This window comes from Melozone crissalis, unplaced genomic scaffold (genome assembly GCF_028551555.1).
Source record: "Melozone crissalis strain CALT ecotype California unplaced genomic scaffold, PUWL_Pcris_2 ptg000027l_1, whole genome shotgun sequence".
Taxonomy (NCBI): Eukaryota; Metazoa; Chordata; class Aves; order Passeriformes; family Passerellidae; genus Melozone; species Melozone crissalis.
Window position 1 is genome coordinate 12,362,742 of NW_026535805.1, and position 22,582 is coordinate 12,385,323.

The window sequence follows — 22,582 nt, forward strand, 5'->3', positions numbered from 1 at the left end:
AAGGCTCTCTGTTTTACTAAGCCACCATCAGTGAATGTCTGGGGCATACATGGCTGTGCAACCTGCACAGTACATTATTTTACCCTTAAGCAAATGCATTTGAATGTGGTTCCTTGATGATCCAAGTTTTTCTCTATAGATTTTCTTTAAACTGTGTGCCCTGGTTTTCATCTGGTACAAATTTAGTTGTAACAGTTGAAAGCAAATAAAGATAACTCAAATGATTGCACTGTACCCCTGCCTCAGGAGGCCAACTGGCCCACTGTGCCTGGAAAAGAAAATATCCTTAACAGGTATTTCACTATGTCAAGGTCTAATGAAAATTTCTATGAGTATTTGTCATTGAATCAGATACCAAGAGCAATCATAGGAAGGTAATAAAGTTCACTCTAGAGTGTAGATAAGTAAAATTGGCAGGAAGCAGAAAGCAATAAATAAACAACAGTGGCAGTCCAAGGTAACCTAAAATTTATTATGACAAAGAAAAATGACCTGTGCCTTTTTTTTTCCCCCTGAATAATAGTTTTTAGTGGCAGCAACCAATTAGACAGAATATGAGCATGTTAGTGGTTACTGAAGCAATAACTTTCCATCAGCACTTCAGTGCTGACGACAGCATTTTTCAACAAGCTATCTGCACCTGGCAGATGGTGTTAGCACTGTCACAAAGTGGGGCTTTGGTATCACACTGCTTATCAGAAAACTGTCAGGTAAACACACACTGGCTGAAAAAACAACCTCCCTACACTCATCCAAAGCAAACATTTAGCACACTTAGGCTTTGGGATCCCTTTTGTCTTTATTTAGAAAAGCTGTGGTCAGGTTTCTTTTGCAAATGAAATTAAACTGGATTTATAGGCAGCTCATCAAAAGAAAGTTAGAGATAAATGTCTTACAACAAATATTTCAGGCCTTCAGAAGGCCTAAATCTAACTTAATGTGTGATGTAGAGTAATGTAATTAACAAGAGCCCGTCTTATCCTATCATCATCTCCTAAATCACACCATATCAAGAATGTCTCTCTCAAATGCCTTTTCCATCCTGATTGTTTTCAGCCAGTGGCTATCACCTGGCATCATCCATCAGTTTCAGAAGGGACTAGACATTAACATTGACAACTATTTAGACCCCAAGTCATAAACGGTATTCTTGTGGAACAAAGGACAGTCAACACTTTTAAAATTATTCTGAATTTCAGTCAGACAAAATGAGCTGCCCTAAGTAGATGAAAAAGAAATGGAGTATCATTTGATCTTCCTGGTAGTGCAGGGCTGGATGACTCAACAAATTGCTAAGTATGAGCAGGAGAATAAAAATGTAAAGAGGCTATATCAGTTCAGCAAACGTGTAGGGACCTGATGTGTCACAGACAAGAGACTGCTCAGCAGCAAGTTCTGAGAAGGATTTGAAGTCAACCTAGCAGATAAAAAAAGGCTTTTCTGCCTTGTAAGGAAAGGCAAAACCTTCCAGATTTAAGGGATGGAGCTGCTGATAGCATGAACCATTGAGCAAATAAAGTTTGCAAATTCTAATTTAGCAAGATAAAGGAGGAGAACTAGAGGGTTTTCTTTTAGGGGACAGGGATGGGGGCTATGATGTCCCCATTCCCACCCCTACAAAATAAAACTCTCAGATGTAGAGTTAGGTAGAGAGGAAAAGTAGAAGAAGAATGTAGTCTCACTTCAAACTTTGGGAGAAAAACACTGTGTCATCAGTCATATAATTTTTCCTTGAGAAATTTCAAACATATGAAAAACAAAAGAGAAATTATTTTCCCAGAGCCATTAAGCTGAGTCAGACACTTCCACACAGAATCTAAGTGTGCTGAGTCCCCCTTCAGTGCTCTGTCGCTTCCTTACCAAAGTCTCTTCAACTGAGATGTTCAACAATCCTTTCTACATTTGCAAGCAAATGTATTCACTCTCTGCATGGCTGTTACACACACAGTGCCCTGCAGGAAGCACGAGGAAGCAGAGGGTCAGCCAAGCCAAAGTCTGCTGGGCTTAAAAACTGTCAGCATCCTTGCTGCTCTTTCCTTTATTGATCCTGACCCTTTCAAACTGTTGTATTAGTATCTTAGAAGCAAGCTGGGGGCCCTACTATACATTAGAGGTGGGGCAGGGGGGAAATGTGTGCAGAAGCCAACAGAGTGGAAAATAAGTTTCCTAAATGGAAAGCATGGGAATGCTCAATTTCCTTGGTGACAGTAATGCAGAGGTGGGAATGAGAGGTCTCAGTAAAGATTACCTCAGGGATTGTGGGTTATTACCATTTGCTTTCTAAACAGAGCAGAATTAAAGCAGGTACATACACAGGGTCTTGCTGGGATTGTGGCACCACTGTAATCACTACACTGGAAAGCTTTTTAGAAAAGGGCTTCTCGGCAAACATGCTTTTGATGCCATGTTCAATGTTGGGGTAGAGAAATGAAAATGCAGCAGAGTAGATGAATTATTTTTGTGCCTTTAAAGATTTAAATTAAAGGATTTTTTTTTCTTTCTTCTATTTTGTCTTTCTGAAGTTTGTTTTAAAATTGACAATGCAACCTGAAATGTAGTCTAATGTATTTTTTTATCTCCTTTCAGGTTTGGGGAACAAATGAAATTCTTGTCAGAGTCCAGTATTTTCTTTTAGAAACAGGGAGAGACCTTTATTCTTTCCCTTCCTCTTCTGTTTAGAAACAGGTACAAGTAAGTACTTCAGATGTACAGGTTTAATTGTCTTTGACAGCAAAATCCATTTCTCTGACAATAGATATTTGAGTATTTGCACTCAGTATCTTCACCTTGCATGAAGATTAACAAAACTGAAACAACTAATCAGGAGTTTGCCAAACATGTTTGTTTATGAGAATTCATTATACATTTCTAAATGTTAAAATTATCTAATGTATTAATGCTCTTATGCATCTTTAATCTGGGAAAGGTTTATTACTGCTGGTAGGGTTTTTTTGCATTGATTCACATGAGGCTTTGTTAATTATACCTATTGAACATCAAGAGATATCCATTCAATAACAGTGAATGGGTTACAAAATTCCATAAAATTTCATTTGAGATGTTTTCCCCCTCAAGGAATAACAATTTTCATATCAGATTATTAGAATATTGAGATCGCATTGTAATAAAGAACAAAATGTATTTTAGAAAGTAATTCTAGAGCTCAAAATTTCCCAGCTGTTTTCTTTTTATTTGAATGGACTAAATGTTGTGCAGAATGGATTAAATGTTGTACAAAATGCATACCCTCCCAGAATACACAGGTTTCAGAAGAAACAACTACACTAAATAGGCTTTAAACAGAACAAAGCGAATACTTCTGAAACACCAATGAGATGTGAAAATTTAAATGCATTTATGTCTTACATGCAGTGTAATTTCACTATTGACTTGGTACTATTTTATTGCATAATATCCAGTTATGAAACAATTTGTTTTACACATCAAATTAAAATCAAAATTGCAATGCAAAGTACAAACTATTTCTCTTAGATAGACATACTACCATATTGAAGCTGTCATTTTTCATGCTAGTGATAATCTTATAGTCATGCATTTAGAAGTGTATGGGTTGGTCACATAAAAATAAAACAATATATTGGCAGAAGTCACATATTCTCAAGGATGTATATTTCTTTATATACATGCTGATACTTAATTCTTTGTCAAATTCATAATTATACAGAAGTAGATGGTGAATTGCTGTGTTCAAACCCACAGAAGATGTTTGTCAAATTAACAATTAATATGCAATCAGTTAAAAAATATTAAAGTTGTACCTTTTTTGCATTTTAATTTTCTGCAAAGTCAACACTGATACCATATAAATTGGTAAGCTTTAGTAGAATTTAGTATGTGCAAACTGAAATAAAAGTCAGATCTACTCTTGCTTTGAGAAGAGTTCAAGGATTTGGTCAGAATTTGAAAAATCCACAGGCCTTCTCCCTTTTATATGTCTGCTTTGTTGGAGATTATATTAAAATGTCCTTCTTCCAAAGTTTTTATGTCTGTCATTATTTTTCTTCTTCTCACTCTTTTATATATAAATACTGTATTAAATATGCTCTGCATTATTGTTCGTGCAGCTTTGTTGAGGAGAGCAGGCCACGTTCCTGCTTCCGTTCAGCATTGCTAGCTGGAGAAGAGCCACAGGTTACAAAATGTTGCTGGGTCAAGCAACCGCCTTTTTTTGTTTCCAGTGAAATACCCATTGTGGTGAATTTATTTGAAGGTGGCTGAAAGGGAATCATTGGTCCAACATCTCCTTCCTTTTGACATTGAAGCATTTCCAATGGCTTTAAGTAGCTGGTTAAAAGAAGGATCTCAGCGCTATCTTTGTATGAGTTACGTGATGCTGCTACTACTTGATGATTCAGTATTCTGTTCTCTGTTTGCCACACATCTCACTCACAGAGAGAAAATAATTCTTTACTCTTCTGTTTCAAAATTCTCTAGCCTTTTTTTACTCCATTTTAAATTTGGTGTAAAATTCAATCACTGTCAACAAAGTAGTACCTGATTGGCAAAATGGTCTAAGATTAAGATTATACCAGGCACTTAAGATCTTTGACAAAACTGCATCCAGTAATAGAAAGCAGTATAAATATATAAAGCCATACAAAAAAAAAAAAAATAGAAAGTCTTTCTTGCATATTTTGAAAATTTTCATAAGATCATGTGGGGAAAAAAAGATAGCTCATTTAGTAAATAATAGTCTAATGCATAAAGCATTCTATTTTTTAAAAAAAAGCATTCTCTTTTTTTTAAAAAAAACTGCTCCTGTCTTCAGAAATTGTGTTTTGTGTTCACAGAAAAATTCAGGTTGAAATTATCTCAGCAGATCTTTAATCTCTCCTCTTCCTCAAAAAAGCTTGAGCTACAAGATCAAACCAAGCTGCTGAGGGCTTTGTTCCATATGCTCTTGAAAACCTCCAAGAATGAAGACCACATGGCATTTCTAAGCAATTCATTCTAATGTTTGACTGTCATCATGACAAACAGGTTTTCCCTTATGTCCAGCCAGAACTTTTCATTTTGTCATTATCTCTCTTCCTTGCACAAGCCATGCTGTCAAAACCAAGCTCCAGCATTTGATTGCCTTTCGTCAGGTGCTGGCGGGCTTCTGAATCTCTTATCTAAAGTCTGTGTAGTTTTCTGAAAGCATTTTTTGCTTCAACAATTGTTTTTTGGCCACAGACAAGCAAAATTCCTTCTTTTAATAATCTCTCTTCATATAACTTTAAGATTAATTTGAAATAACCCAAGCATTTGCTACATTGAAGAAACAACCAGTGGCCCACATTTATCCTGGTTTTGAATCCTCTCTAGGCCACCTGTAAAACAGCATTGCTAAGCATGGCATTCCTTATGCACATCTCACTTCAGTCAGTTCACATGCTATCTAGTTGGCTTGGGTTCAATGTTCATATTTATTTGTTCATTTATTATCTGCAACCAGAATAAATACAAATAGCTTTGTTTTTTCTTTTTTTGGTGGGGATTTTTTGAGGAAGTAGCTCTAGAATGCTAGATCCCATACAGATATTTCTGGGATTAATTATGCTAGGCATTGTGGATCATCTCATCTTTTATTTCAACACATTTCCAATCTTCTATATAGTTACATTCAGAAGAAGATGCATGCCCTCTGCTGCGATACAGCACTGTAGCTTCTGGGAGGGTTGGGATATGACCCAGATCATAATAAAGGCCAAGGATCTGTTCTCATTTATATTGAATCTGCCAGGGTTCTGTACACAGTCTGAACCTGCATTACTGAAACCCGTGACATAACCAGGTTTTGGCTTGGGCATTTCACTACTTCCTGGCCACTGCAGCTTTCCAGAGAGCTCCAAGAAGAAAATGGCATAGCCTTATGTTGAGTTTCTCTTTCTTGGAAGATGGACATGCCCTAACTCAATCTCCCTCTGTCGCTCCTGTGTTTTTTAAAGAAAGAAGCTTTGAAGAGGAGTAATGAGGTTCACATGTGTAACAGTGTAAGTATCTAATGTAGTATATTCTTACCTGTTTAATCAATCATGGGATGCAAGTATCTTATGTCATTAGTATAAACTGAGAGCACTTCAACATAATAAAATGTTAAAATCTTATAAATGTTGCTGCAAACATGCAGCTGGTGAATATGAATGCCAAGAAGATGAACATCTGGAAATGCCTTGTTACATATAGCATATTTGGTAGCTCTATATAGAAAGTGTTTGTCTTTTCAAAGTGAATTTTTAATAACCACAACAATCAAACCACTGGTTTCATTTTATTTCATATTAATCACTTTTATTGTTGCTTTAATCAATGTTAAACAATCTTTTTCTTATTTTTTTCTTAATATTTTCACTTCCTTCCATGTTTGCTTTGAAATCCCATCTATAAGACAAGCAAATTAAACTGTCATGCCTGAAGAAATTCAATGGTTCTCTTATTTATATTTAATATGGTTCTAAAATAATTTCCTTAATTCTTCTCTGCAGTGCAGATTTTAAAAGTCATTCAAAGAGCAAAACTAATTAAAATAATTCAGTATTTCCTTGTAGAAACTGTTCTGGCTGAAATGCTTAGTACGTGAAAGAATGAATCCCCATATCTTTGCATCCACTTTGTCAACTAGTTCTGTACAGAGACATTTCTAGCAGAAGAAGTAGTCCAAAAATCATTCTCCATCAGAAGCTTGGGAATAACAGGATCAGTCAAGACATCTTTCAACATATTTTATTACTTAATTTAGAAACAGCTTATTTGTGTTGATGTAAATAATACTTCTGATCACAGTGGTATTTTTTCTGACTTTTGAAAACCAGTGAGGAAAGTGAGGAAACCATGTCACTTATTTTTTGGCCTATCTTTTATTTCACATCTATCCATATTCAAGATTTGTTAGGGGCTGTAAGAACAATAGGTAAAGCATTTAGAGAACATTGAATCCTTTGATTTGCTCCAAGTAATACATGAAAAGTGATTATTATGTATATTGTAAGCCAGGATGTCATTTTGGTATCTGTCATTTCCAGAATGGCTCAGATTTTCTATGGGAAAAGCTGGATCCTATTGGGTCAGTCACACTGAGGAAGAAAGACAAGTAGGAGTAATCAAGGAGATTGTGCCCAATCCTGGATTCAAAATATGTTTTGTGAGAAGTCATTCCCTAGTTTTGAGACCAGACGCACTCTTACATTCTATATTGTCAGGGAGCACTGAAAAGCAGCATCTCGGAAGAACAGTCTACTTCCACGTTCAGCTGCTATTAAGAAGTTCTTGCATTTTGCATTTTTTATTCCTAAAGTTTGTGAACTCAGGTTTTTTTTTTATTTTGTAATCAGAAGAGCATTAGAAAAGCAACAAGTGAAGTTAAGACTAGAGAGTGTGCTTTGTCATCATATCATAAAAAGTGACTTGCTAGAATTGTTGTTTCAGCACATTGTATATGATGTCTTTTTACCTGGAAGCTAAATTTGAATTTCTGATGTGGTAAGCCATGCTGAACTCTCTCTTCCAGATTCAGAACTCACACAAAAACCATAAGTCTTCAGTTTACTTCAAAATGTACATATTGGGTTTTCTTTTTTCCCGTGACAAGACATCATTTCTGGGCTGCTGAACAGATTCTGGCTTTATTTGGTTCCTATATTGCAGCCTGACACTAGAGGGAGAAAGACCCAAACCAGTAGGAAGTACTGTATTATAGAAATAAGCATACTTTGATGAAGTTAGTGACTCAATTTGCAAAACCTTGGAAAATTAAGATCCCAAAATTAAGTCTGAGCGGACATTTTTTCTTAAGGCATAATTTATACTGCCGACTTTGTCAACTGGCATGCTTTGTTCATCTGGACTGAAAGAACAGAAGGGGACAAAAAATCTGATTATGTGCTGTATTTGTTCATTTATATTATATAGTTTCATACCCTTAATTGTGAAATTTACTTCAACTGAGAAAATTTGTCCCAGCACAGCTGTGTGCAATTCCATAGTTTGCATCCATTCCAGAAACTCAGTAGGCTGGCATTCTCTTGGCCTGGTAGGCATGGGTCCTACCAACAGCACAACACCTGGATCTCCCACCAGAGACAGCCCTGCTAGTGCAATACCCCAGGCTTGTCTACCCATATCATTGCCCTGGGAATGGAATAAAAAGCTGCACCTTTTAGTTATGGAAGCCACACACAAGGGCGATGTTCTTGTTAGATACTGTGTACGTAGATGTCATCCTTAGCCCTGAACAAGAGAAGGCCTTCCATCAGTGATAATAAGCTGGATGTCTCAGCTGATTCAGATCAGTTTGCTTCATAATGTTGTTGCAGTGCTTAGTAATATCACTGCTACTATAACTTCCATCTCCCAAATGTTTTGGTTTTTCAGCTGAAAAGAAATGCCAGACCACCAAGGCTCTGAGCCTTTACACATGGCACTTCCCTATTGAAGTCTTTCAGTTCCCCTACTCACACTGACAGAGCAGTCCCAAAGACCAGGATGGTCTCCTTGGAATTATCCACAATAGTTTTCACTTTTCAGAGTCATTAGTGGCCTTCTGCTGCTGGTCAGCCATCCTCCTCTGGATGATGGCTGGCTCCAGGTTGTGAGCACAGTACAAATGGCAAGTCCAGGGATACTTCCAAATACAGATATTGATATGAATGAAATAATTTTTCCAGTCTTTTTCTATGAGCACTACCACTTGTTTGAAGATAGGAGTAAAACCATACAAATGCTAAGCAAAGGAGGGATATCTATATCCAGAACATTTTAACTGTAAGGGAGTATAAGAAAATTGCAGCCCTAGCCACCTGGCCATCTTCGTGTGTGTGTGTGTATCTGTGTTTGTTTTCTTTCAGAAGCAGTGTGACAGATGACATTTGCCATAAAACTCTTCCTACAGAAAAAAATGCAAGCCCAGCTCATTTCCTGTGCATGATAATTATTAAGGCTCCCATGAGTGAAACTGATACTTTTTTAGCTAATGATTAAACATAAGCCCTCCTTCCCCTTAAGTATTTGGATTAACAGGGCAATATAGAGACTTGAAGGCAGTAGGCATGAGTGGTTTATTCTCTAACTCTGTGAACTAAAGGGTGGAGTAATCTGACAGGGTTCAGGAGCAGTAGGCGAGGCAGTGAGAGGACTGATCTTATTAGGACTAGAAAAGAAAGAGGTTCTTTTGTGTGACCAAGTTGAATTCAAGATGTTTTTAAGCTTCACCATGCTGGTTTTACTGGTGTCAGCAATGTTGGTATGGTACAGACAGCAGCTATTGATTTTTCCATTTATTCAGCTCCATATTTTTCTTTGTGGGGAGTCTGCTGTAATTAGAGAGTTTAGAGCATTTTGTTGTAGAAAAGTCTAGTGTTTAGAATAAGGCTTTACTTATCAAGATTTTAAGAGTCTATCTGTGGCTCTATATTCATATGACCTAAGGTAAGTCATATAACCACAGTTTTGATTCAGCTTCCCAGAGACTGGAAATTAATACCATTCTCAGAGGGTTTTATTCATTTGATGGAGATCTTTGGATAAGAGCTAATAGAAGAAAGACGCTATGATTCACAGTCTTATTAAGCCATAAATGTTCACCCTTTATTTTGGATAGAGAACAGATGTGGAGGGATAAAATTTCTCTGTTAGTCTCATTTTGTAAGCCCTGATACCCTGATGTTTTATTGAGAAACTCTCCAGGGCAGTAGCTGGGAACATGGCCGTGTGATTCCTGGTGTTTTGGGTAGGTCACATCCTGGAACAGTAACCTATGAAGTGCTGAGCAGGGACTGGCAAGGGCAGGTCAGCAGCATGCCCCTCCTCACCATGCACAGCCGGCAGATCAGCTGGACTCCACTGCTGCTACTGGGGTACCTCTTTTACCTCCTCCTGGGTGCTATGGTGTTCCAACTGCTGGAGAAGCAGGCAGAAACACATTTTCGGGACCAGTTCCAGCTGGAAAAGCTCAGGTTCCTGCAGAATTACACATGCTTGGACAGACAAGCCCTGGAGCAGTTTGTACAGGTAAGAGGAAAGGGTTCCCATTATTTTGGCTCAAGTATTATTTTCATTAGAAGAAATTATACGATCAGGGCCAAGTAGCCTAGCATGATATAAACCAATCAGCTGTCCATGATATTAAATATCTAACTTTATAAATAACTCAAGCCCATTCATATACTTCCTTATCTTGATTTATGGAACTTGTTTCTTTCCACAGTCATGAACTCCCAAAATATAAGTGCATCTAGTGATGCACTTGTGCTACATTGCAAAAATTTCAACTTCATGCTTCTCTTCTCTCTCATTAAATATTACTGGGAATTATGCATGGGGACAAAAAAATAAGAATCAAACCTAAAGAAGTAGGTTGCCTTTCCAAGGTTCTCCAGTCCAAACCTGTGCAAATTCTGCCCTTTCATACTAAAAACAACAATGTGCAGGCAACAACTGACAGAAACAGAGCACACAGTCTTAAGCTGTGCCAAGGGAAACATAGGTTGGATATTAGGAAAAATTTTTTTATAGAAAGGGTGACAAAGTATTGGAATAGTTTGCCTGGAGAGGTGGTGGAGTCACCATCTCTGGATGTGTTTAAAAGGAGACTGGATGTGGCATGCAGTGCCATGGGCTAGTTGAGGTTTTAGGGCTGGGTTGGACTCGATGATCTTGGAAGTCTCTTCCAACCTTGTGATTCTGTGAAATTGTCTACTACCTTTTGAAGGCAGTCCTGCCCTTCCAGGCTGAAATAAAAGATAAAGTCAATCATCACAAGCTGTGTTATCTGTCGCTTATAAGAGATAAAGGGCTTTTGTTCAATATGAGTTGTCAGTTAATGACAACTTCAATTACATTTTAATCTTTTCCTCAAAACTGGCTGGAGGTAAATTACTATACCTTTCCTGGTATTATAGATATATTCTCATAATAGGTAGTGCAAGAACTGTGCAGAAATCCTTGAACTTTGAACTCTTGAATCCTTGAGTTTCTTTGTGCTCAAAACATACCCAGTTGCAAAGCTAGGTGCCTAAACAGTTTGAACTCTTTCTATCATGTTGTTAAAACTGATAAAAACTCAATTTGTACTGCTCAAGTCAGAGGACTTCCATGAAGGTATAAGATTTTGATCAACAAAAAGCCCAGACTTCATATATGGATTTAAGTGAACAGCGAAGTTCAGATCAGAAATGGTAGAAAAGGTGCCTGAACCTTTACATCTACAAAGCCAATGTTCTGATTACTAATACTGTGATATGTTACTTGTGGAACCTTGGACATGTGCCGGAAAATGACTAGAGCTTTCAAGAACTTACATACCTAAAAGCATGACTATTTTTTTCACCTTCATGACTTGGTAATATTACCTGTCCTTCCCTTATCTCTCTGATAGTGATTGCCGAGGTGAAAACCCTGATTCTCATTCTAAACCTAACTGTCATACTTGATGGGATTGAAAGGTTTATTTAAATCTTCACTACCCTCAAAACATTAGAGGAGGTCACACGTACCAGATTCTTCTCTCTCTGACTCCAGTGGACTTTTCTTAGGTCCACTGCTGTGCCACTCAGAGAATCACATTTTGCTGCTGTGTCTTTGCTGAATTTAACACAATTTCACTTGTAAGCTGTTCCAAACAAAACCGGCTGAGGGCACCAAATCATCTACAATGCACCAAGCTTCAGAGTACTCAGACTTTGCAGTCCTCAAGCTATATGTAAGTGCAGGTACTCTCTGACCCATATGTTGCTCAAAAGACCTGTTAACAGATTTGTCTAACTCTTATTAATATTAGAGAACACTAGTCTTCCCATATTAAATCTCTAATTTCTCTAAATCTCTAGGGAAGCAGTTGTGTCTCTGCATGTTTTAACTATGTGGTTAAGGAGGCCTGTTCATCATGTCACAAGTTCCAGTCTGAAAAGTCACAGTAGTTAGACTGCAATGAGACACAGCCCCCAGGCTCAGTCTATTCAGTTAACAAGTATAAAATGTCTTGTCTTAATGCCTTAATTCTTTAAACCTAAATCCTACAATGTGAGATTCAACACAGATTTTTCTTGGCATATCTATTTTCACTTATAATGAGTTACCACTTACAATTCACTAACTTTTGACTCTATCGTGCATGAAACAAATTCTTATAATTCCATGTCAATCAACTGCATTGGTTCTGCACAGCTAAAACTACCTAGCTGGGGGATGATTCTGAGGTGCAGCTCCTAATATGAGCAGCCTGGAGCTTTGGGAAAGAACAAATCCAAATTCCTTTATCTAATGCATCTCTGGTAGGCATACTTTGGTCAGGAAATTATGCCAGTCTGACAGCATAACTGAGAAACAGATGCATTGAGTAAGGAGTCCGTGTTTTGATCATGTCCATACTTTTTCAGTCTCAAAGGATGTGACATAAATACAGACCAAAAGGACAAAATCCTTATCTATGACCACAGTTGGCTGCAATGTGCATTGGCAGGGGGACAGGAGCAGAAACAGCAGGCAGTTTTTATTCTCTCCACACCCTGCTATAGCTTAATGTAGGTTTCGTATTCTTACTGTAAATTACAGCACATTGCTTTTACATACTGACAACTTCTCTCCCAAAGACAACAGCTAATGTTCACCAACCATTCAGCAGCTGCCATAACCCTTACCTGAGCTGTAGGTGAAAGCATTCTGGAGCCATTATAACTGTCCCACAGGAACCTGTTTGTTGGGCACAGGGATGCCATTCCATTCACGGAGTTCTTTCATGGGATTGTATTTTAACATCATCAATTACACCAAGAAATCTGGCCTTGTCAGACTGTGTCTAAAACATTTAAAGTTGCCTTACTCTTTTGTGTTGGCTCTCATGATGTGAATATAGCTCCTGTGAACTCTTGTGCATTGAAATGCATAGAACTGTCAAGTGTTCCTTACAGGAGTAAATTAAACCTGTGATTATTTCAAAATACTCACACCTCAGTAGCTTCTGAGTGTTTCTTCTAAGCAGCAAATGAAATAAGTGACTCTAGAAAATCTGACATGTTGAATTCTTCTCATTCTAAGAAAAGGCTTTTAATGGATAATGCAAAATTCTTTGTCATATTGAAGATAAGCTCCACTGACACTTCAGTCATGAGATCACACATGATGATGTCCAGCAGCCCTCTGATAAATTTGACCAATGCTACAGGATTTTTTACTGAAGGAATCAAATTAGTTACTATACTTAATATACTCAGTCCACCAGTACAAATCAATTAATATTGCAGAACCTGTCCAAAGGTTTCACTAGAAAAGCACCTTTCACTAGAAAAGCAATCTTTCTGGAAGTGGCTACCATTTGAATCAAGAAAGAGTATCTTCTTGGGTCTCATACTCCTGGAACCAGCTAAAGCTGGGGTTGCTATTGACTCCTGTTCGTCTTGCATCATACAAAGTTTTTGAAGAGATGAACAAGTAATTCCTTCAGGCATTTTGCAAAAATACAAAGGCTGTGACTTAGCTTTTGTAAGGTGTGTGATAAACAAGGGGATTCTAAACACCCCAACCACTGAGCAGAGGGAAACCAATCTCCCATAGACAAATCCTTGGCGACAGCAAAGGGACACAATCTTTATTAAGGAAGTTGACAGGATATTTGATGTAGGAATGTTAATTTTTTGGCACACTGTAGTTTTGCTTTGGTAAGAGCTGTCTGGAATAGCAGAGAATATTTTATTAATTAATCTTTCAGACTAGGAGAAGCCTCATATTCACTGAAAATTATATGGAAGTCATAGCCAAAAATAGTAATTCATCCTTACAAGCACTTACATGGAGGAAACAGAAATGAGCATGTTCCTCATGCCCCTGCCCACAGACACAACTATACATTTACACATGCCTAAATTAAAAACTTGAACGAGATTACTAGATTACAGAAGGAGAGAAGAGCAACCACATTCTTTTTTATGGCACAACTTTATTTTTTTTCCCAGTTTGATCACTTTGTGGAATTGTCCACCTCCTTCCCCTTGGATTTCATCTGGCTGGGGAGCCTATCACACTTTAATGACTGTTCTCCTGTAGCAAGAGTTCAAGTTCCTGACCAGCTCTATTTCCAAGTTTTGCCATGTCAGCAGAAGTTCTTTTTAGTCCAAGTCTATCCTGTTATCTACACTGTTTATCACTCTGCTTGCTCAAGATGGAAAACAGTATTAAACTTATCTCTACTTCTGACATTCTTCCTCATCTTTGCTCCTTTGACCTTTTCCGCTTCAGGTCCTCATGGAAGCATGGGAAAAAGGGGTCAACCCAGAAGGAAACTCTACAAATCCCAGTAACTGGGACTTCAGCAACTCCTTCTTTTTTGCAGGAACTGTTGTCACCACTATAGGTGAGGTTCTCTATTTCCTTAAAAACTGGTGTTTCCTCCAACTGTCCTTTAAAGCCCCCGGAAATGTGTAATTAGTGGACAGAATCCACCTGCAAGACAATCAGCTACTGTGGGTTATGGTTTTCTATTGGTTTCCAATTATGCCTGTTATTTTTCTCTATACAGTATTTTATACTCCAAAAAAAGCTGAGTGCCTGCTTGGTATATGCAAGATCATTTTGTACATGGACACATCTCTGGGTTGCTTTGAAGCACTGAGTCACACTCACCACAAAATCAGAGACCTATAGAAGGTTACAATAGTACCTGGAAGAGTAATACTTTTCATGTTTCATTTTCAGCTAGTAGTAGTGAACGCAAAAGGCTTCATCATAAGCAATGGCAATTTGCAGACAGATTTAATTGCAGAAAATCCTAGATCCACAGGTTCCTGAAGATTAATGTAGTTGAGGTTCCAAGCTTATGAACATTCCATGATGCCTGCAGCTTGCCTGTAGAGCCTTTTCATGCAGCTGTTTTCTTCTTTTTTTCCAGGTTATGGCAACCTGTCCCCCAGCACAGTGGCAGGGCAGATCTTCTGTGTGTTTTATGCCTTATTTGGAGTGCCCCTCAACCTGGCCTTCCTCAATCAGCTGGGAAAAGCTCTCAATGCTCATCTGCTTACCCTGGAAAGATGGGTGCAAAAGCCAGGGCGTGCCCAGGTACAGTGCTCATATACCATTGGATTTCACTATTTTAAAACTAGTTAAAGTTCTTTTCTCAGATAGCTGCTGCTGCTAGCTTAGGTTTCCTTTGTGAACCACAGCAGTTACATGGCCCTCTCTATCATAAACTTGATACACTTAATCTATCTATGATAGCTTTAAAGCTATAGGCTTTTGCTTGAGGAGCCCTAGATTTGCCTTTTTAAAACCTTACTCAGCAAAACTATAGACCTGGTGACCTTGGCAGAATACGTGTATGCACACACATTGCCAAATCAAGCTCTTATTCTCCAGCCTATGCCAGCATCTGTCCAGAGTTTAGCTCTACACTGTGCAAAGGCAACTTATTTTTATTGGCCTAATGATCTGGCTGGAATTAACTTTCCTGTTTGTGCCAGCAACTGAGCATTTCCTTCCTTTTCTTTTCTTAAAATGCAAGTACTCCTCCTTACTTATAGTTTACTGGTGAGTTGTTGAACTAGTCCAGACATTTTTCAATAAGAAAATCACTGATAATGGAAAATACATGAAGGTCATTTATTACAAAGTTAGTGCATGTTTCTGAGAAAAGGTTCAATGAATTAACCCCTTCAGTTAGGGAAAAGGGAGATTAGATATGTGAGATATGTTGAAACATTTCAGAGTTCTGGCACAAGTTTTTTCTTTTACATTTGTAAAGTCTCTTGGGTCACTGCATTCTTTATCTACAATGGGAAAGCTAAAAAGGTACCGTCAAATGCAGACTTGGATTATATCAGCAAGAAATTCTTTAGCTGCATAACCTCTGCCTGGTCCCCAAACACATGCAGCTCTACCACCAGAAGGATTTTCATGCTAGTATAGCTGCATCTTTCCTGAGATTTCTGATAGCAGCTCAGGGATGTGACCTTTTTTTTTCCCCTTTTCACTCCTGAATTGACATTTCTGACAGGACTCCTATGATCAGACAAAGCTTTGGAGCTGTATCTGCTTGTTTGCTCTGAAAAGTTTATTCAAGGAAGTTGGTTTATCTTCTTATAAACAGAATTTTGTCATGCTCTGGGAAATTAATTGCAATCAGTTCTTCATTTTCCATGACTTATTGTTCCCAACATTACAGGTTTATACAAGAAAGTTCTTAAAAGGCAGGTTCATTTCAGTATACATTTTAATGCAAATTTTATTATGTAATTAAACTCTATTACAGTACTGGAATGAAATGAGAACAACTGAATTATATATCAACTATAATGATGTCAATCAGTAATTATCAAACTGCTCTGCAAATGAGGCAAATATTATTACACCGCTAGAGAGACATGACACATAATATAGAAGTGACTTGTCAAAGTCACCCAGTCATCTCAAGCCATGTTTCTCAAGCTCAGAGCATTTTTATGTGAGATAATTCAGAGAGAGAAATTAAAACATGGTATCTGGACCTTCCACGTCATAAGCAGTGGTTTGGCTTTTCCTCCAGTCACAATAGGCTCATTAATAGAAAATCATTCTCCAGTTTGATTGCCCTTGAGGGCATTTTTAAATAATTGCAATGAGTTTGCCTCAGGCCACACATCATTAGTCAAAAGTTCACCAGAATGTGTTCCCTGGAAACCCATAAGTTTCTGATCATCAGTTGTGCACTCCTAAAATCCCTTCAGGACCCATCCACTGACCACTCTTTGTACCTATCTACCACAATCACATATATTGTAACTTATCTCCCTGAAGGCAGATGTTTGTCCTGAGAGACACAGATCTGCTCTGTGCTAACACAAACCAGCTCTGCTCTGAGCACTTCTAAGTTAAAAATGAAACCAGGCAAACTGACTTCACTTAGGTTTCATCCAAACATATTTTTGGATGAGCTCTTGCCAGCCACTCTGTAAATCTTTGGAAGCAGTCATAGTGAAAAGATCCCTAATTTGTTCTTGTCCATCTTTGCTTCATGACTTATGCAGTATGTGGTGATTTTCCTCAAAGACAAGAGCTAGTTGATTACAAGAGCATCTCTACTTGAATTGAAATTATAAAATTAGTATTTCATTACAGTGGCCATCATAGTAAGTTCTGAAAATATGACTGGACCATTCTTGAAAACTCATTGCAAAAAGCTTTTAAAAATCCTCCCTTTTTTCCTAATTTTAAGATTTTTTTTTTCATGCTTAGGTACAATATCTACGTGCAGAGTAAGCAGTGAACTCAGCCTGCAGTACATGGAAGCATTGGCTTATCCTTCTTTTTTTTGCCATCACTCCCAGGTGGGGTGGGTTTGTGATTCAAGAGTAAAACAGACACAGCAATTTTGACAAGACATCTGCTCCATGCTTTTTAGCTGCCATCTTCCTTTTCTCTTTCAGGTGGTTCAAACACTGGCAGTGGTCATCTTCCTGATCACTGGGACCTTGCTTTTCCTGGTGTTCCCACCATTAGTCTTCAGTTATGTAGAAGGCTGGAGTTACGGAGAAGGCTTTTACTTCACCTTCATCACCCTGAGCACCATTGGATTTGGGGACTATGTAGTAGGTAAAAAAGAGCATGAACTGGATTGAGCTTTGTTGAAATTCATAACTCTAGTGTAAAACTAAATACAGGGAGCATAGATATCCATTCCACTATAGATCTGGTCAAGAGTGAGCTCAGCCAGACTGGTAACAATGAGCTAATGTTTTACAGGACATGAGCATTTTTCTCCTGACAGCCAACCAAATAGTCACCCAACTTATTTCACATGTGCCACTGAACAGTCATTCAACAGTGGCTGTGTCCAGGCTGGTACAAATGTTATCAAGAGTGAAAGGTGGAATATAAATAAAATTCCTTTTTCAGTATTAAGCCTTTGAACCACACTCTCCTAACACTGTTTTGTTTTAGCAAGTGCCTACCATTCCCAACAACAAATCATATCAAATATTAAATAATCAGTACTTAAAACAGGGAGAAGATTACTGACAACCACAGGATGCCTCTGAAAGAAAACAAACCCACAGACATTACATAGCCTTTAGACCTCTAGATTGAGAACATAATGGTAGAGACACATGAGACACATTTTTCCACACACTTATTTGAACAAATGCATAATCTTAACAGATTATGTCTAATGTATTTATTTGTTAAAATCACTAGGGTTTCTTATTCACAAGTACTAGCTCTCCTCTCCTAGAGGTCATAACTATTTCCCAAAAGGAGATAAAAAAGAATCCCATGCTGAATCTGGCACTGTGGAGTTTCATGACTCTATCAGCTGCACTGATTGCCCATGCTGTGGAAATACCAAACCAGGGATTAAGATTCTTGTAATCACTTAATTAAAATGGCTACATTTACCATATTATCCATGTTATTGTGAATCCCAGTACTGAGGTTATATCACTCTCCAAAAAGCAATCACTAATTCACTAAATTGTAGCTGTCTAAGTCATCTGAGATCCCCTGTGTGCCTCTTGAGTAACATACAGTTAATATGGACTCAACATTTAATTTCCAAGACTTTTTTCCTTTGTTGTTGGCTAGGAACCATTGACTTTAAGCATCCCTAATTAATATTAGATATGGCTATTTTTATTATATAGTCTCAGCTTCAGGGACTTCATGCTAACTCTGCTAAGCTTAACCTGAGAGTTGGCATGAAAAAAAAAAATCTATCTGCTGATGGATCACACAAGCTCATTAACATATACACTTTTGCAAAGAGTGGAGGGGGTGTATGAGTATGTATATTTAGCAGACCAAAGCTGCCAAGATAAATATACAAATTTTCCTGGATTTTTCAGGCACGAACCCCAACAAGCACTATATCCCTGTGTACAGGAGCCTAACTGCGATATGGATTGTTTTTGGCTTGGCCTGGCTGGCTCTGGTTTTCAACGTGGGAGCTGACTTGATGGAAAGATACCTTCAGCTAAAGTGGCACAAGTCTGACTTAAGCTTGGCAGAAGGAGACACCACCAAATTGGAAGATGAACCTGAGCAGCCTAGGATCCATATCCCTAGCTGAGTAAGGTACAAAGAAAGCAGTCTTGAAAGTGCATCTTCCCTCTGTATCTCACACTAAGCGACCCCTGTGGATAAAGAACTAAACCACAGGTTGTGGACTGTTTCCTAAAGAGGAAATGGTTCAGATATGTGGAAATTTCCACACCCTGTGTAGGCATCAGCCAGTTAAAACTCCAAGGAAGGAGCATAATGATTACACAATTGCCCCAGGATTCATTTTACACTTCTCATTCTAAGGCAACTTCCCCTGAAGTAATCAATTATTATCCTTTCTCTTTCTCTAGTGGGATTCAGTTCTTATGGTCACTCATTTTCAAAAAACCCAGAGTGACTGCCTCCCAGCTTCAATAAGAAGTTATTTCACCAGGAATCTCAAATGGAAAAAGTCAAGTACAGAAATCTTTCTTCATTTCCAATCAAAAAACAAACAAAACCACAGAGGAATGCCATCAGTTATGAACACCTGCTTATTGATATCCACTCAATTAAGATTCAGTTGATATTGTCTGAAATTAACATCTTTCATATAAATGACAACATTTCTTTATTTTCTGGGCTAAAATGCTTCTCTTTTAATTGTGAGGAAATTATGTGTCTGTCCAGCTCTGCCTGGACTGTTACAACTTGTCTCAGAGCAAACTGCCAACTCAAAGCAGGTCCTTATCACATTCATTTCACAGCCACTTGAAAACAGCACTTTAAACTAAATCTAAAAGCAAAAAGGCATCCTTATTTCTAGCCAGATCACAAATATCATTAGAGTCTGGAATTTGCTTTGGGCCAGGTAATGGAAGAGCTATTATGCATCACAGAGAACTGATGCTGTATGTTTAAACAAGGCCTATGATAGGTTCTTGCATTAAATCTGATCCTCAGTCAGGCCCATTGTGTTACCCATCAAAAACAGGGGGACTGAATTTATCCCAGTCATTTTAAGTCAAAAGAGGCAGCTGCCACCCTCAAAGGAGCTGAAAAACCAAAGTACACACAAGCACCTAATAAGAGACTAGCCATTGAGATGCAGCTCTTTAGTCATACTCTCTATTAGACTCCAGAAACTTGATAAAACAATTATCCATTCATTTGGGTACCATGTTCAATCACCACTGACATGTTTCATGGGTGTGCTTGTAATTATATACTCACTGCTATTTATTCAGTATGTTTATGTCTCATAGTAACCATCAATTAATCCCTTTGAACTAATTTTTAAGTGGAACTTTAATGTAAAGGATGAGTTAAATATGGCTGGGTACACAGACTTGCCCCAAGCTAGCACAGGTCTGACAGATTATAGGAACATCAAATGTCAGCCTTTCAGCATCTGCTTTGATATTTCATTTTGGAGATGCATCTATAAAACATGTAGAGACTTGTGTAGGTCACTAATTTTTCCCTTCATACTTTGTGAGCTAGATTTTTACTCCTGAGGAGGGTCACAGCAGATGTTTGTCCTTATGTCTGACAAGGTCCATGTTTTCTTTGCCAGTTGCTGACTCCTGCTTAGTGCAGTGTGGCTACTCAAATCTGAAATGCTGGCAAATAAGAGTACTGGTGATGGTTTATTCAACTACTTTAAAAAATGAATGTTCAAATGCTTATTCCATCCAAGATTTCCCTCATGTCTTACCACTACCTACCTCACAGATTTTTATCTCCTTGGTTTTTGCACTGATCTTCCTCTATGCCCTCAGCTATTCCCATAAATTTATTCAATGGCTTTCTCTGTAGACTTTCACTGGAAGCAGCCAACTCTCTTCTGTCTGGCTTTTTGTATTTTTGCAAATCTCATGGGAAACTTTGTCTCAGTATTTTCTGTTCTTTAGACACAATGTTTGCACTTGCCCTTTTAACATCATCATCATCACTGTACTCTGTACCTGCCTTGTGTTAACACCATGATACTTTTGGCCTCTTTATGTAAAAGACAAAACTGAAGTTCTGCTGACTTCTATATCTAACCTGTTTTCTTCACCTTGCCTTTTTCCATGCCTTCTGTACTTTATCAAGCCACAGTCAGCCACAACACATACACTAGTCTAAAGGTGATCCTGTCTACTGTTTACACCATGCTGCATGCTATAAAAAAATGATAAAGAGGTTTATCAGTGATAGAAAGCACTTACTGGCAAAGTGTTTCTTAAAATTATCCTTACTTGACATCTGACCACAGAAAGTTTGGATTGTTTTTACTGCAGTCCAGAAAATTGTTCCCGTATCTGATACTGATTTTGCAAAGTAGCAGGAAATGGTGAGACTATCTCCTGGATTTTTTGCTACTGCTGCACTTACTAAAGCTGACAGCAGTTCTCCAGCTGCCCAACAGAAGACTCAGAAAGCTACCCTTAAATCAAGCATATGGCCATGCTGAAAGAGAAATGAGAAGGATACTGATGCCCTCTCCTGTGCTACATAAGCTATAGAAATTTATTGCTTATTTTGTCAATTTTCAAGGTTCTGAAAAGCTCCTAAAGATCATGCACATCTATAATAAAAGTTACTTTGAGGTACATAATGGGAGTACTGACCCAGATTTTGAGTATGGATAGACCAAGTGCTTTCTGCTAGTGTTCCTCTGATAAAAATGTAGTCATCAAGTGTCAACTGACCAGCTAAGAAAAGTAATGTGGAAGAACTGCACAATCATAGGAACTTGCTATGAGCTAGAGGAGCCCACAAAATGGATTCTTATGGTCTAATAACCCATTTTACCAGTGGTATATTTTTGCCCAGCATGAAGAACACACATGCTCAGTTTCAAGCATAGAAATCAGCACATTTGCAGCCTCTGAATGTGACTCTGCAGGCTGTGGCAGAAGCAATGGCCCAGGCAGTGTTCATCTGTGAAGTGGAAAAGAAGCACTTTGTCCTGAGCAGCTACCACCTGCAGCCCAGGGCAGGACAAGAAGCAAATGTCCTTCCAGGCTTACCCTTACCCTTTTAGCCTACTCAACAAGCCCTTCTTCATCCTCTGAAATACATGCTGTCCTTCCAGACAACACCAAAGTATCATTGGCAAAGATTTGAGCCTTTCTCTAAGGAAATGTAAACAGAAGACTGACAGACGATGTTTCTGAGAAGGAAGGAAACAGCCACGTAACTATTACATGATTCTGTAAAGATTTGTTGTGAAACTTGATCTCTTTCTTCCCAAATTCTTTCTAGCAAGCACATGCCTGATATCCTGCATTTTCATAGTATGTCTCATAGTTAAAAACTCCACCTTTTTAACTCACCTGTAGTTAGTTTTATATATTTTTAGCATAAACATTAAATTCTATATGTTTAGTTTATAATGTTTCAACATAGTTATACTCAGTGTGCTTTGTATAGACTCTCTGGGTTTAAATATAGCTAAAATATCAAAATGTAGCTCAGATGTATCTATTTCCTGATCTTAAATATGATTAGTAAATATATACTTGCATTTTTCTTACTTATGTATATTTTTATAGAGGGTTTTCTTTTATATATATATAATTCCAATTTTGTCTTTAAATATCATGGAGTAATTAATATCCTGAAAAGGCAGAATTAAGACTGAGCAGTAACCAGC

The 22,582-nt window shown here is 38.0% G+C and overlaps 1 protein-coding gene across 1 annotated transcript; it reads left to right on the forward strand.

The window, feature by feature from the left end:
- Positions 1-9,795: 9,795 nt before the first annotated feature.
- Positions 9,796-19,027, forward strand: LOC128939130 (potassium channel subfamily K member 16-like). The gene is made up of 5 exons (XM_054279911.1): positions 9,796-10,008; positions 14,230-14,344; positions 14,879-15,045; positions 17,388-17,553; positions 18,804-19,027. Exons 1-5 carry the CDS (start codon positions 9,796-9,798, stop codon positions 19,025-19,027), a joined length of 885 nt encoding a protein of 294 aa, XP_054135886.1.
- Positions 19,028-22,582: the final 3,555 nt, after the last annotated feature.

What these genes read in the sequence shown, in the direction of transcription:
- LOC128939130 (XM_054279911.1), top strand. Translation starts at nt 9,796, where the DNA reads ATGCCCCTCCTCACCATGCACAGCCGGCAGATCAGCTGGACTCCACTG. An exon ending in CCCTGGAGCAGTTTGTACAG is followed by an intron (nt 10,009 to 14,229) that starts GTAAGAGGAAAG and finishes TTTCCGCTTCAG; the next exon opens with GTCCTCATGGAAGCATGGGA. An exon ending in AAAAGCCAGGGCGTGCCCAG is followed by an intron (nt 15,046 to 17,387) that starts GTACAGTGCTCA and finishes TTTCTCTTTCAG; the next exon opens with GTGGTTCAAACACTGGCAGT.